This window comes from Lissotriton vulgaris, chromosome 6, assembly GCF_964263255.1.
Source record: "Lissotriton vulgaris chromosome 6, aLisVul1.2, whole genome shotgun sequence".
NCBI lineage: Eukaryota > Metazoa > Chordata > Amphibia > Caudata > Salamandridae > Lissotriton > Lissotriton vulgaris.
In genome coordinates, this window is record NC_141694.1 from 594,397,298 (window position 1) to 594,412,934 (window position 15,637).

At 42.7% G+C, this 15,637-nt stretch overlaps 1 protein-coding gene across 1 annotated transcript; it reads left to right on the forward strand.

Moving 5' to 3' along the window:
* Positions 1-2,440: 2,440 nt before the first annotated feature.
* LOC147707747 (trypsin-like) lies at positions 2,441-14,290 on the forward strand. The gene is made up of 3 exons (XM_086925240.1): positions 2,441-2,636; positions 3,749-3,885; positions 14,092-14,290. The coding sequence occupies exons 1-3, from the start codon at positions 2,507-2,509 to the stop codon at positions 14,239-14,241; spliced, it is 417 nt and encodes a 138-aa protein (XP_086781366.1). The 5' UTR covers positions 2,441-2,506; the 3' UTR covers positions 14,242-14,290.
* The last annotated feature ends 1,347 nt before the right edge of the window (positions 14,291-15,637 follow it).

Genomic DNA, 15,637 nt, shown 5'->3' on the forward strand with positions numbered 1-15,637 from the left:
AAAATAGTGTTTCCACCTTGACAGTGACTGCATGTAGGAAGCTGGCTCTGTATATACTATACCAAAGTAAGGTATAGTGTGCACAGAGTCCAGTGGATCCACTAAAGACTTACGGAGGTTAAAGTAGATAATACCTTACTCTCTATTGTGTTAGTGTGGTCGAGCAGTAAGGCTTTATCAGAGGGTAGTGTTAAGCATGTATTTACACACTCAAGCAGGACATGATTTCACACACTCAAAGACTGAACTCTGGCCGACTATTTTGTATACAAATATTTCTTTATTCCATTTTATTTTTAGAGCCAAGCCCGACTTGATACAGATAAGTCAAATAGTAGTTTTCTGATAATACAATTGAATGCAGTTGAATGTAGTTACATGTAGGTCAAATGTTCAGAAACAGGTGAAATTATTTTTTAGTTACTTTGCAATTACTTTACGATTACTTTTGAGCTTACTTTACAGATTTGTTTTTCTACTCAGTGTAATATGGCTAGATGTAACACTGGGACATTTCCTAAATAAAAAGTAAGTCAGTTTTTGTAAACACTGGGGGGCATATTACCAACAACTAGCGATAATTTTTGTCTCTAACTTGTTTAGAGACAAAAATTATCGCCGCACATCGGCGATTTTTATCGCAGATAAACCTTGCTATTAGCAAGGTTTATCGCAAATGCGATAAAAAACGGCCGCAATGCATGAATATCGCTGAAAAGTCAGCGATATTCATGCATTATCGAGCAAATGCTCTTAGCCATGTTATCCACCTCCCATTGGATAACATGGCTAAGAACTGCTCAGGGCAGGTGTTAGCTTTTGGAGATATTCGCGCTTAGCGCGAATATCTCTAAAAGTTGGTAATAGGAGATAGCGATGTTAGGGACTGTTTCCAGTAGCTAACATCTTGGCACGCCCACTTTGCATGTCATTAGTGATAAATATCACTGACATGCAAAGCGGGGCCCAAGATGGTCGCTATCTCCTATTAGCTGTCACTAACTGGTGTTAGTGACAGCTTGGTAATAGGGAGATAATTTTATCTCCGCTTTCTTGGCTTTTAAAGCCAAAAAAGCGGAGATAAACCCCCTTGATAATATGCCCCACAGTTTCTTAAGTTCTCATACGATTTCCAACTTTTTGTGAAATTTTTCACAAAAAAGCAGTCAATGCAATCCTATGGGAGGAAATGAAGTTATCGGTTTAAAGTAAGTACTTGGTTGTGAGAATTGGATTTTTGAGGTTAGAAAAACGGTTCCCCCAGGGTCAATGATGCTCCCAAAGAACACCAAAACACTCAGCTTGCAATGGTAGTGTGTGTGTATCGGGGTTCAGGGCCTCTAAAGGTGGCACAATATATGCTGTAGCCCTTAGAGGCCAGCCCTGGTCACAGGGCCCTTGTACCCATGGTACCTTTTACAAGGAACTTACATGTGGCGAGAGAGTTGCCAATTGGGTGTGCAACAGTGCAGTTTTAGGGAAAGCACATAGGCCCTGGGTACCTGTTTGGAGGGAACCCAGGGCACACTTAGACAAAAGCCATCAACACCAGGCAAAAAGTGGGGGGCAACAAAAAAGGATCACTTTCCTACACGGCAGAAAGCAGAAGGCCAGCTATATAACGTTTGCTAAGTGATCATGAAGTCCTCAAAAACAGAAATAGCTCAATTGTGTGATCGAAATTGATGTGGAGCATCCAATGACTCTTTCCAAGACTTGCTTCTGGTCTGTTGTGGTAAGGAGAGTTTTCATAGATTCACCAGGGGAGGGACAGACAAATGGAACAATGTGGTTGCTTCTGATTTATTTGCAGATGGCTGCTCATCTAGGTCGAACATCAGCACCAGAGAGTAATCGGTGTGAAACAGTGACAACAGCCTTCCTTTTACCTTAATAGGTCCAATTCCTTCAGGATATTTTACTTTTGTGTTATATTGCATTGCCTTTCAGTTGTTTAGTGTGAACTGCTTGTAATGAGACAGTATATCCTTCAAAGCGTTGTTTATTGAGGTGATTCAGAAGTAGCTGGTGTGCTTGTTTTTAGGTCGTAGTTAACCCATATATATTTATTAACGCACTTGAGTATCTTGGGAGAATTAAAGTGATTGTGTTTGCTGTTTACTTTATTGGTGGAAGTGGCAATAGTACATTTGGTAAACAAGTGATAGGGGTGGTTATGTTTTCACCTCTTTAAGAGTGGTTTCGGTTCACTCCTTTCAAAGGTGGCATCTGGAAGAGTGCTTGGCATTGGTAAGCGCTGATGCTTTGGGATTGGCCTACAGATGTTCAATGTAAAACATTTTGTTTACATTCCTCTGCCTGTCACTGATATTGTCTAGGATCTCTCATTTTCATCCATGTTTTTTCCCCTGCTAGGGCTAACACCTTGGTAGCCTACCTTGGTGAATACGATACGACTGTCGCTGAAGGCAGGGAACAAGCCATACAAATATCTGAAGTCATCAAGCATCCGAATTACAACTCCCAGAATCAAAATAACGACATCATGCTGGTCAAGCTTTCTCAGCCGGCACAGTACAACAACTTTGTCTCCCCGATTGCTCTGCCAACCAGCTGTGCAGCAGCTGGTACCTGGTGCCTCACATCTGGATGGGGAAATACAGTGACCAATGGAGGTAAAATGGCGCTGTCCACGTCTATTTTTGCATGCATAAACAGGTGCATGGTATTATGTCTGTGCCTGAGAACAGTATAACAGCAACGTAGGTCATTTCTATGTTTGTCTCTACACAATATTGCAAATTTGCATACTAATGTCCCGTAGCTAAACATTTTTCTTCGGCTACTGTACGACTATAAACTCCTGTGCAAAATTTATAAAGAAATGTACAAAAATATAGATGCTATTTCCACGATCTGCGGAAAGTATATTCACAGTTTAGGTTTAACTAGGGCTAAGATAATTTTTAATTACACCTGAGTAATTGGAGTTGTTTCTGTAAAAAAAGTACAAAAAAGACTTACTCCCTCGCCGCGCCTCTCCTCTATTGTCCCATTGTCGTCTCCCCGGGCCAGAAAGGAACAGGAAGCACCCAGGCTGAGGCTCCCCTGGACAAATCACAATGCTGCAATGCAGCATTGTGATTGGTCTGAGTGCCGTGGTATGGTGCTCAGCCAGGTAATGGGAGCCTGGGCATGATCTCCGCCAGTGCAGCCTGAGTGGAGAACATGCTAAGTGCACGTGACAGTTTGGCAGCCGCCAGACGGCCGTTCAAACAGCCATGGACACTTACAGTGTGCCACCATTCCTCCCCCTGCTCCTCTGTCACCAGAGCAGCCCCACCCGCTTGCAAAGCTGCAGCAGAAGGAAAAAATTAAATCATAATAACCTCAAGTTTTTTTCATTTTCTTTTTCCTTTATTTCGCAAAGCACTGTTGCAAAGCACTCGGGTGACGGTCCTCCACCTTAGAGGAGGAGGTGCCACTGGATAAATGCAGGGATATGCTCCTTGCATAATTCTGTGTAACCTTGCTGTTGCAATGGTTGCGTTTGGGGGGACCATTCCTTCTAAAATAGGTTTGCAAAAAAAGAAAATGAGCAATAACTGACTTTAACAAAATAATTCACTCACAAAAACATTTTTACAAAAGGAGTCATCCTCAAATACATTTTTTCGAAATGTGCAAATCCTTGCAATCTTCACTTGTACAACATTTTGCTTAAATTAACTGAGTGTTAGTAACAAATCCTCACTTTGTTTCATCTGATGGCATCTTATTCTTCCAGTGGTGTACCCCAAAGTTCTCCAGTGCCTGAATGTACCGATCATCTCCAACGCCCAGTGCCAGCAAGCCTATCCGGCCTACTACACAAACAACATGATCTGTGCCGGGTTCATGCAGGGAGGGCAAAGCACCTGCCAGGTGAGAACATCAGTCTCTGCTCAGGGTTGCAATACAGCACTTCGCTCCTTATGTACAAAGGGTGTTAGCATTTGCAAACCCTCTGATTAGGTAAATAAGAGAGTTGGTAAATAATAAAAGTATTTTTCAAATGTACTAAACCCAGTAAGTGAATCTGAAAAGGTTTTCCAGATCACTAAATGGGTTTAGAAATGTTTTCAAAATCTGTATTTGGAATGGGTGTGTTTTGGACGTCCCTTCCAAATGGCGATACTGTCCCTGATGTATCTATATTTTGCCAGCATATTCTGATTGCAAAACATTGAAAAGTTACTGACTTCCAAGCAGTGTCGAATTGAGAATATGGGCAGTCGGGCATTGGGTGATGGGCTGGTGCATACGGGGCACCTGTGGCCCATGCCTTTTTAGGGCATTGGTCAACTGCCAATAGGGCCCTATTGCCTTTTATAGCACCCGCCAGGCCTCTGTAATGTATAATATGCAAACCCGGCCCAGAAGCAGTGCCTTTCACTTGAGCCCTCCACCTCCTGGCCTCACATTCAGGTCATGGTGGGAATGGAGGGTGGGTGCTGGGCCTCGCTGGGACCCCCGGTGATTTAATAGCTGTTGTGCCTACCTCAACCCTACCACTCGGCGTTGTCTCAACATCCTGTGATTCTGGCAAAATCATATAAACCTCTGGTACCTAAAATGGATTCGATCTTGCGTCATATAACTGATGCTCATATAAATCTGCCTTTGTTTAGCTTAACTATCAGACACCATCAATCAAGGCAGTTTAGAATACATTTTAAAGTGTTTTTGCCACTTCCTGTTTAAAGTACATAATGATCAGACAAAAAAACATGCTGGCTTTTGGGGATTTTCTTCATTTTCTTAACAGCCAGGACATTAAAATTTCTGCTGGTAAAATAACCAGTCAGGTGGGCACCCTTAACCCGAGCCGATGTGTGGCCCTTGGACCATTTAATTTCATCACGCCCGCTCGGCCATAAGCAGTGTTTATATTTTTCACCAATGTTACTGGCTATATGTTTTAAAATGCTTAATTATTTGGGAATTTCTCTGTAAATGAGTCAAATGAGACAAACTAAATGGTGTTTCATGAAAGATCCTGATCGGGGAATGTGGGCAATTTTTTGGGACTGCCCGGACCTAATTGTGATCACAATCCGACCCTGCTACCCAAGTTGAGATGGTGACTGTTTTGAAAAGGTGAAGGGAGGTCCCTCTGGACTCCTTGGGGAATCTTGAAAAAAGCTTCAGGGACAGTTGGCAGTGGTCCAAGGGATGAGTGTCAACTCTCACTGAAGCTTATTGAAAAAAGAAACCATTAAAAAAAAAAGTTGTCCTAGTTTCTTTTAAGCTAAACGTGTGTCATTTAAAAACATTATTGCTTAATATAAAAGCAATCACAGACAAGGTGGTCTGCTAATCACAGCAGGCCACAATCTCTGTGAAGATAGCGAATACTAGTGGGTTATGTGCAACCGACCTCGTTAATATTCATGAGGTGGGAAAAATTGCGACCCACTACAATTCGGTATTTTGTGAACTGACCTATGACTACATAGGGTGGTTCGGAAAATACCAATTCATTCGGTAAAAGTCGATGCTCAAATTGTGACCACTTTTGCCAAATGTATTCTTTGCACATGAGGGCCTTCGTGTTCTATGTTAGCATAAAAGATGGGTGTAACTATAACACAGCCATCTTGAAAAACTGCAGGGGTTTCTAGCTTTGTTAACAAACAGGCTTTATCAAATGAAAAAATGATCTCAGCAAGGTCCTGCTGCCATTTTATAGCAAACAGTGGGTGATCTGTAAACTTGGAATCCCATTCCAAGTTTGTGTCTGTCCAAACAGAGTTACCTGCCGAATTCGGATATTCTAGTAGGGTGGGAATACCACATTCCCGGAGTTTCCAACCCAGACATTTCACCAGCTATAATCTGAAGACATTTATGGACAAGACGAATCCCAAAAAATGTATAAGGATGAAGGGAGTTGAGTGCAGTAACTTCTGTTTCCGTGGTAATTTATAAGCGCACGCCCATGGTACCACTCAGTATACCACAGTATCTCTACATCCCTGAATGACCGCTTTCTGAGGAATCTGTATTTTGGGAGAAAGAACACCAATGCAATATTTTCACCAAAGTTGTAATGTGGGTTTTAGCTGTGTTTTTTCAGATAGCCAGAAAGACAACCCTATAAACGAGTGAGTACTGCAAAACTACATTCTCTATTTTTTAAAACCCTTTTTACTTCTCAAACTATAAGAACCTTTAACATCTACTCCTCCTCTGTAAGAATCAGGAAGCCCACTCGCAGTACATGTGCTTAAGGAAGTAAAGTTAATATACAATACATCACTGCAAGGCTGAAGGTACCCACACATTTTTTAGGTTGAGCCTACAGCAGCAGTTTGCATGCGCTGCTCACTTTGCGAGGCATGCAGTATTCAGTATAGCGTGGAAGCTCTGTGGAAGCTCCGCCCACTATCCGCCCATCATTTTCATTGGCTTAGGTCCTAAATGCTACCTTCCGATTCGTTTTCGGCTTGTTAGTCCCTTCTCAAGACGGCCATGTTGTCATTTGTATCCTTCCATGGTTACTGGCCCCTTTACTTCAAACACTATTTTCTTCCCATCCCTCCCCCTCACCTCCTGCAGTCCACAAATTCTCGGTCCCCCACACCCTCCTCTCCCGTTCGTGCCTTCTTGCCCGCCTGCACTCCCGTTTCCAATTTAATAGGTCTCGCGTAAATGCAAGTTCTATTGCATTGCAAATGCTTGTTTTTAGAGTTCTAAGTACTATTTTTTTTATTTAGTTTGTCCTACATTCTTCAGACAGGACGTTGCGCGCTGTGGGTGCTTTCAATTTTGGGCACTGTTTTTTTATGTAGCAGCTAGACGAGGGATGGGGGCATACAATAGTTTGTTGTCTCCAATGAGAACAGATACATAACATAAGAGGAAGAAATTGGTGGCCTAATGAACAGATTTTAAGAAGGCGATCGCACCAGCGGCAACTTGCAATATGGGAGGGTGGGTAAAGAACCAGCCCCATCGGTGACAAGACTCAACAGTAACCAATTAGAATTTAAGGCAGGGTAATGGCAGCGAATAGGATAAACACAAGGTGGGTGCTTGGTCCGACACTGCAAGGGAGAGTTTTCTGTGGTGTGGGTGCACACACTCTAGCAGTTGTTTGCAGCTGCTGTACAGACCGAAGCAGTAGCATCCACCATCATTGCCCAATCCCTCCAAACAAGGAGATGCCATGCTGCACGACAAGGAGGAGTACGGGAATGATTCAGCCCTCTTGCTGGGCGAGAAAAAGATGAACAGCTGAATGAGGAGTACAACTATGAGGAGGGTGTCTATGAGACCCAGGCCAAGTGGCTCAAGACTGATGAAGATGGCGAGCAGGCTACGTACGTTACGCACAAGGACGACGTTTGGCGAAACCACTGGGTGAGTGGTCTGGGGTAACCGAGACATGCGCCTCCTATAAACACCCTGACTGAAGGTTGAATGAACAAAGGAGCGCTGCTGATGGTAGCGTGGGTGGTACTTATAAGGTGAGAGGGGTAAATGCAGAACTTAAACATAGGGACACATAGGCCGGTTATATGCATTGTACTGGCAATGAGAAAGAGTACATGAAGAAGTTCTGCTTCAATGAGTGGTTGGGGGTATATTTCATCCGATATTGGGGTTTGACACCTGAGATATTTGCTTATATTTGAAGAATATCTTCTGCCCCATTCTATCCAGATCACTGTTTAGTGGCAGCCCTCCTGGGGCACATCATGCTGCTATCCGGTATCGAGATACTGCTCCTGTACCCAGCACGGTTGAAAGGTGGCGAAATGCCGGTTTACTTAATGCATCTTTTAATTAAAATTAGCTGGCGCTGCCATCTGGTCTCGGGCACCCTTTGTGGGTCCATGTTAAGGATGGTCGCCGGTACTGACAGTAGTTTGTGTTTTATGAAGAAAAATTGGATTTTTGAAATATTTGCATGATTTCCTCCATCTTTATGAGGCATCAGTGTGGTATTTGGGTTATTTACTTGGATCGCCTAGGGCACCCCCGGAGTTGCGCTGAGCAGGACGTACTTTGGTACTTTGCATTTTCCTAGTTCTGCACCGACCTTTGCGCTCTTGCTACTCAGAATTTCACAGATCCGGTGCCCAAGCCGAGGCTGGATTTTAGAGCCTTCATTAAAAATAATGGACGCCAGTGTTGCCCTTATTAGTGAAAAAGCGTTTTCCACGGAAAGGCATGAAGGGCGAGTGCAACCAGGGGCGGATTGGCACTGCGGGCAGTCGGGCATGGGCCGAAGGCCCGGTGTTCCAGTGCCCTCTGTGGGCCGTTTTTTTTTCTCCCCTTTCCCAGTGCTCTCTGTGGACTGGGAAAGGGGAGGAAAAAAAACGTCCCACAGAGGGCACTGGGACAAAGACAGAAAGGAAAGCAGCTTCGCTGGTCGGCCATACAGCGATTATCAGCTGTGGCCTCCTTCATCATGCAGAGGGTGGGCTGGGGAGGGGGTATTGATTCACTTCATTAGCGCCTGTTTAACACCCAATTGTACCAATAAGCAACAGAAAGAGAAATAAGTGAGCTTGTGATCCTGGAACAAAAAAAACAATAATTGTTTCCGACGTGAAGGTCATGAACCAGGATAGAGTCGACATCCTGGGAATGCCATTTATGAGGAGGGAAAAATCAGTGAAACGTTTTTTTCTGAAAGTATGTCCTGAAGAGAATTCCTTAATTAATTTTTCTCCAGAATCTCATGTTGCCACATTATCACTCGGAAAGGAAACTCTGGTACAGGGAGGTAGACATCACTAATCTTTTTTTAATGTTATGTCTCATACAGGGCCGGCGCTAGGCATGGGCAGCATAGGCAGCTGCCCAGGGCCCTGCGCCTGCTCGCAGCCAAGGGGCCTCGCACCTTTAAAACATCGGACGTCTGAGGCCCAGGGGTTCCTTTAAGAGTTTATATTTTTCTTTTTTATGTCAATCTCCCCTGCTGGCCCGTCTCTGTGGACCTAATGGCTGCATTTGCATATTGATGACAGCAATCAGACAGGTAATTTGAGTGCCCTTGCCTGTGAAGTGACCCGCCCCTGTATGAATAAAAGACCTACGCATAGATGCATCAAGCTAAAAACCGGTCGTAAACGGGCAGATTCTCAGAATTTACCCCTTTTCGACAGGTATTTTTGCATTTGGGATGCATCATCCCAAATGCAAAAATCGCAATTTAAGAAATCGTAAAATTGCGTTTACTTAAATTGCGATTGCATTTAAGGAATCTCAAATTGAGATTCCTTAAATGCAATGCATTAAAGTAAAATAAAATGCGAATTCGCTAATAGGGGGAGCAAATTACCATGAAGTTAAACTTCAGGGTAGTTTGCACACATGCATGCCTTAGGGCATGCATGTGTGCAAGATGTACCCATATGCAGACTTCAGGGGTGCAACAGGGTGTCCTTTTGACACCCTGGCACCCTTGAAATTGCAATCTCAATTTGCGAATCTCTAATTGCGAATCACAAATTGAGAATGTCTTTTAATTCATTCCTATAGGCCTCTAGGCCCATAGGAATGAATTGGGAGATATTCCTTAATTGTGACTCGCAATTTGCGAGTCGCAATTAAGGAATGTTAAGAAATCGCAATTTTTTTAGGGAGTTCTTCATGCATTGCTTTTGCTATTCCTTATTAGCGAATCCTTATTTTTCGCTAATAAGGAATCGCAGAATGGATGCTTGTTGAATCGATAGGAGAATGTCCTGCAGGGCCACAGCAAAGGATGGAGTGGCGATGGCGGCGCATCACATTGGAAACTGCTCACCAAGGACAAGTGGAAATGGAACAGAGAGACGAATAAAAGGGGCAAAACAAATGGAATACAGTGGGGAGGAGCAGATAGATGTGTGCGCGGCTTTGAGACAAGAGGTGCAGGCAGAGGAGCAGAATCAGCATACCAAAAGTGGATGGAGCAGAGTTTAAAGCGTGCTGGGTCATTCAAGTCTGAGACCCGGTAGTAAATTAAAATGGACATTGAAAAGGTGCCCTATATTCATGTCTTTAACTTTGCCTGCAAAAACATTAATCCAGTGTCTGCACAATGAATGAAAGTTCTGAAAAGCAGATGATGAGATGGACCCGCTCTCCATTTTTACCCTCATCCTCAGAGGGAAAAAACATTCTTAACTCTGCAGCAGTGCCACCCATTGCTGCCTTTAATGCAACTTCAACAAGACTCCTTATAGTTCTTTCACAGTCTAATCATGTCAGAACTGGAGTATTTTCAATATTATATAGAAGGAAGCTGTAGATGCTGCTAATTCATCTTATGCAACTAATAACCACTGACAAAGCCAAGAGTACTGGCTTGTTGTAGGTGTAATTTTACTTGCTGTAATATTTATCCGGAGGCAATGACAGGTTTTTACTCCCACTTAAAGCCCTACTGTCAGGTCAGTAAGTAGGCTGTTGTGTTGGCTAGTTGTTGACATGCTTTATGATCAGGTGAGCTGGTTTTTACTGTTGGTTTTTATGATATCAAATCTAACATTGCCTGCAGCAAACTCAAATCAGTGCAGTCTTCAACACCTCACAAACAACTTATACCACATGTCTTTACAAGTTTAAAACTGCTCTAGTTTGCAAACATGGGGCATTTTTCTAGCTAATTAACTCGCTAATGGGGGCCCCTTTTATTTTGGTACAGGGCCTATTTTATGTCCCAGTCTGATGCTGCATGTTAAGTAGGGCCACTGGAATTATGCGATTGTGCAGTGGTGGCATTTTCTGCATAATTATGCATTTGACGTATTTGCCACATAATCCATCACCTGCTGCATAATCTACAGATTTTTACAACAAAATTGCTTTCTATCTCAAACAGTTCAAAAGCTACTAAAAATGCAGCGACACCTCTTGCCACATGTGGGAAGGCCCTTTGAAACGCTGGAATAGACAACTTTCTGTTCCCAATGCTAAATTTGGGTGTTAAATTGGTACTAAAGGGGTGCAACCAGTGCCCAAACAGTGTTACCAAGTTTAGAAGTGGCAAAAAAATGAAGTAATACTATTTCAAAATGTGCCGGGTTATGCCTCATAATTTGCCTTTTCTTGCCACATAATTTACTCACCCTGCACACAATTTAGCCCTCTCCTGCCACATAATTCCAGTGGTCCTGCTGTTAGGGTAATCAATGGCAGTAATTTTGTTCCTGCTAATATTTCCCACGCTCTACTTAATCTTGCATTCCCATAAAGTGCTAGCTGTTTCCAGCATGTGTGTTTCTGTATTTCATCTCACAGCGTATTACTCTTGGATGATGCTCCTTTTGTACTGAGCCGCCTCCAGGTGTCTATAACAGGCTACTGTTGAGCACCTTGGAGTTGAGGCTGCAGGCAGTACAACTTTCACACTGTGCCTGTCTGTGGGTGAAAAAGGTGTTCAGATTCAATGACCATTCAAAATGTGGCCTCTCTGCGGAGCACAAAGAGCAATGGTCCTGATTTCCAGTTGTGATTCTATGCAAATGTGTGTGAAGGAGCTACTTATTGGTCAAAACAACAATGTGAAAGGAAATGGTTGTTAGCTGTTAACTGTTGGGGTGAGAGGTAATTTTAGTTCAAAGGAAAAAAAATAACTTTCTTAGCCTGCCCGATCTGATCCTGTGTCGTATCTGCTTAGGGGCCTCACATGTTCCTATTCTGCCCGGGGCCCCACATATCCTAGGACCGGCCCTGGTCTCATAGATTTGTAATAGCTCGCTATTTGTCAGTTTCTCAGCCACTTCGCTGTGTTGCTTGACTCTTTTGTCCACCGGCACCCAGGCTAATGTGTTGCATAGCTAAATACATATAAGGTCCCAAAGGCAAGACCAATTGCTTTGCAAATGCTTGTCTTAAGTATGTTTTTCCTCTGAAGAAAGTATGAAATAAGAAAGCAGGGGCAAATTTGTGGTGGATGGAAATGCCATTTTTCTGACTGCGGCTTATGCACCTCATTGTCAGAAGAAAGCGTATATTGGTGGGCATGCGAAGTGACACAGATTGCAGCAGCATTCAACTTTCATATGCAAAGGCTACTTTCTTCTAAGAGCTGATGCAGTTACAGTGTCAAAAATGTTTTGCGTTGCCCAAAAGCAAACACCTCCTTTTGTATGTAAATGGAAAGTAACATGGCGGACCCAGAAGAACAGGTCTGTGGCTTGGTCCAAAGCCAATCTATTGAAATAGTGAAATAGCTTTGGGTGAGTGCAGGGGCCAAATGAACCAGACTCAAACAAGGGGAATGAGGCACAGTACGTGATATTCCTTCGCATAATATTTGCATATCTTACGTGGTTTACGATTTGCTAGTTGTCATTGTGTAGGAATTTGTGATCAAGGGTCTATCTCAAGTACAAAGTCCCATCCAAGATGGAACTGTCTCCCTTTTGCACTATAGCTGAATGCCTTACGCCTTATGAAGGCCTTACGCTGATGTTGCGTCGCCTTTCAGTGACGCTGCAGCGGCGTAACCAATGCGCCATACTGCACCCTATATCATCTCGGAAGATGCGCTGCTTTGTAAATGTCTGCGCTACATTATACCTGCATCAGGTATAATGTATGCAGGTTGGGCGTTCCCATGTAAAAAAGGCTTCCAGAAGTGGCGCAGTGAAATCAATGAGATTTCACTGCACCTCTTCTACGACTTGACTGCCTCGAATCCTGCTTCAAGCAGGCGTAAGGCTTGACGCAGGGCTTTTCACATGGGACTCGCCCCATGTGTAATGACACATTGCTGGAATTGCGTCAGATTATGGACACGCTCTAGCAATGCGTCATTACTGCGCCACCAGATACGTCAGGATGCCTGATGTATCTGTGCCATCCTTGCGACATGGAGTGTGGTACTGCAAAAACAGCGCATCCAACTTGTCGGAGGGAGGGCGCAATGAAAAGTGTTGCATCGCTGTTTTTCCCCAGCAATGCAAGACTTTTCTTAAATGAGGTCTGAATTTTGTTGTACAAGAATCGCCAACTACATCATTGGCACGCTGTTTGTAGAGTTAGTGCTGCACACTTTTCCACGTTCTATCACTGCAGCACTGCAGTTTTTTACACAGGGTTCCACCACTCAGTGGCGTAATTGATTGAAATACTGTAATAAGATTAATAACAACAATTACCCTTCACCTGGAATGGAACACATGATTATTTAGCCCTTTGCTTGTTCTAAATCCAAACATCAAACATCCACAAAGCTGTTTGGAAAAGAGGAACTAGGTTACTACACAGACTTTTTGTGAAATTAAAATGAGGGAGCCTGCAGTTGCCCACTCGTTGGATCACGTTAAACATGCCGGGTTGGTGCAGTTTTGCAGATGGACCGTGCAGGTCATATAGATTTCTCTGGTGTCCGTGTGCTAGTGCCCCAGTGCAAAATGTTGTTGCTGCAACAGTCAGACTGCCCAGATGTCAGTACTAAATGTCACTAGCACCAGTATAATCTATGTGTCCTGAAAACGTGCATGAAAAGTTTTAACATTACTCAAAAGATTGTGGGGCATATTTAGAAGGGCATTGCGCAACAGGAAGGGCACTTTAAAAAAAGTTCCTGTGGCACAATGCCCTGCTCCATATTTATAAAGTGGCTTTAAGCAACGTTTTGTGGTTTAACACGACTTTGTATATATGGAACCCTTTCATGCAGGGTTCCACCGCAACACCAATTGCTTTTTGATGCTGCCCTGATTTACAAGGATCTGAGGCAGGGCAAAAAACGAACACAATGCAAGAGCAGGCGTTAGAAAGGCAAAACGAGGAGATATACTTTTATTTCTCCTTGTTATTGCTTTTTCAATGTGTGCCGCATTCTGCAGTAAAACGCCATCTATGATTGGTTAAATGCAGGAAGGTGTCCCTTCCTGCACATACACAATCAATAAAAAATGCCAATTTGCTACTTCTACCAGGACCTCTTAATCACTTCCATTTGTTACTGAGTTGTATGTGATTGGATATCATTTGCAAATGACATGGCATTTTAAAATATTTACTAATTCGGTAATATATTTGCCATTCATATTTTTCAAGTACCCAAAACCTATTTCTTAACTGCCTCTTAACACAAATGACAATTTCTAATGCATCATCTTCCTGTTTCCTTTTCAGGGAGACTCTGGAGGACCCCTCGCATGTAATGGACAGCTTCAGGGGGTTGTGTCTTGGGGATACGATTGCGCCATGAAGGGCCACCCAACTGTATACACCGAAGTCTGCAACTATAACGCCTGGATCAATCAAATCGTGGCTAATAACTAATGCAATAAAAGATTATAATTATATTAAAAGTATCCCCTTAACCAATACAGTGTCTTAAGGAAGCCATGAATGTTAATATTAAGGCCATCTATAGAATTCATATACCAGACCCATGATACATCAGCTTTGCACCCCGAGAAGTTGTATGCCGACTGATAGACATATACATACCTTAGTAGCCTATGCTACCATTTTTACTCCAGGTATAAATAAAAGAAATTGTTTAAAAAAACCTCTAGTGTCTTTTCCAACGTGCCGTGCCAATTTGTGATCTCCCGAACATATTTGCATATCGCTACTTTAAAGTCTTTTAAGGATCTCCAACCTTTTCTGTACTGAGAGCTACTTATATTCCATGTAACGCATTGAGAGCTACTAATAATATTAGTTTTATATAATCTCAATTTTTTTTATGTATATTATTTCAACCAAGCAAAAGCTTTCTAATTTAATAAGCTGGGCTGCTCACAGGTGAGCTACTCAGAGGTAGCTGGAGAGCTACTGTAGCTCACACACTACTGGTCGGAGAACCTCTTGTAAACCATATATGGCCTCCATTCCATGTGAAAACACATGACCTCACTTATAGATACTACTGAAAACGCATGATAACGCTGTATTTCCTCATTAAACATAGTTCTGAATCTGCACCTGTCCTATGTAGAGCATGTTTTAACTGTGTTAGGCCCTGTTAGTATGTATAAAAGGCTGAAGTCAATTTTGACTCTGTCAGTGTTTGTGCATTGAGAGTGTGTTTTAGTATGCTCACTTAACAAGCGTGCATTAAGCCTCAAAATAACGCCTCAAAATAAACGTGGCTTTCTTACTTTGTGTAAACTGGCAGCATGTTTTGTGTGTGCAAAATTTCCACATGGATTCTTGTCTATGTTCCTCCACCTAAAGGGGAATTTTGCAGGTTCTTGGTGAAGGACAACAACAGCCATGGATGCAGAATAGAGCTTCTCTGTTAGCTGACCTTGTGGCAGGCTTCACTTGTTCAATGTGATAAAGTGATGATTTGTAACCTTTTGACTTCTGTCTATCCCCACTCAATCATTTAAGGAATCTGGCGACCCCCTCCTCAATCGTTATTGGAATCGGGGAACCCCTCACTGAGTTATAACTAGAAGCCTTGGACCTCACCCTAGGCATTTTCGATGATTTGCACCACTAAATAATAAACAAAAAAAACTGAAAAAAGCATTAGTCAAACAATACATGATTGATGAAATATATAAAAAAATAAAACTTTTAAATTTAATGGGAAGGTTGGAGTTTTTCAAAATTCAACTGAGGTCATTCATCGTCCATACTACAGTCTGTTAGATGTACTTGCGCTGCTACCACTAATCACCCTGAGGACACTAACTTAATTTTTTATTTCATACCTTGAAAC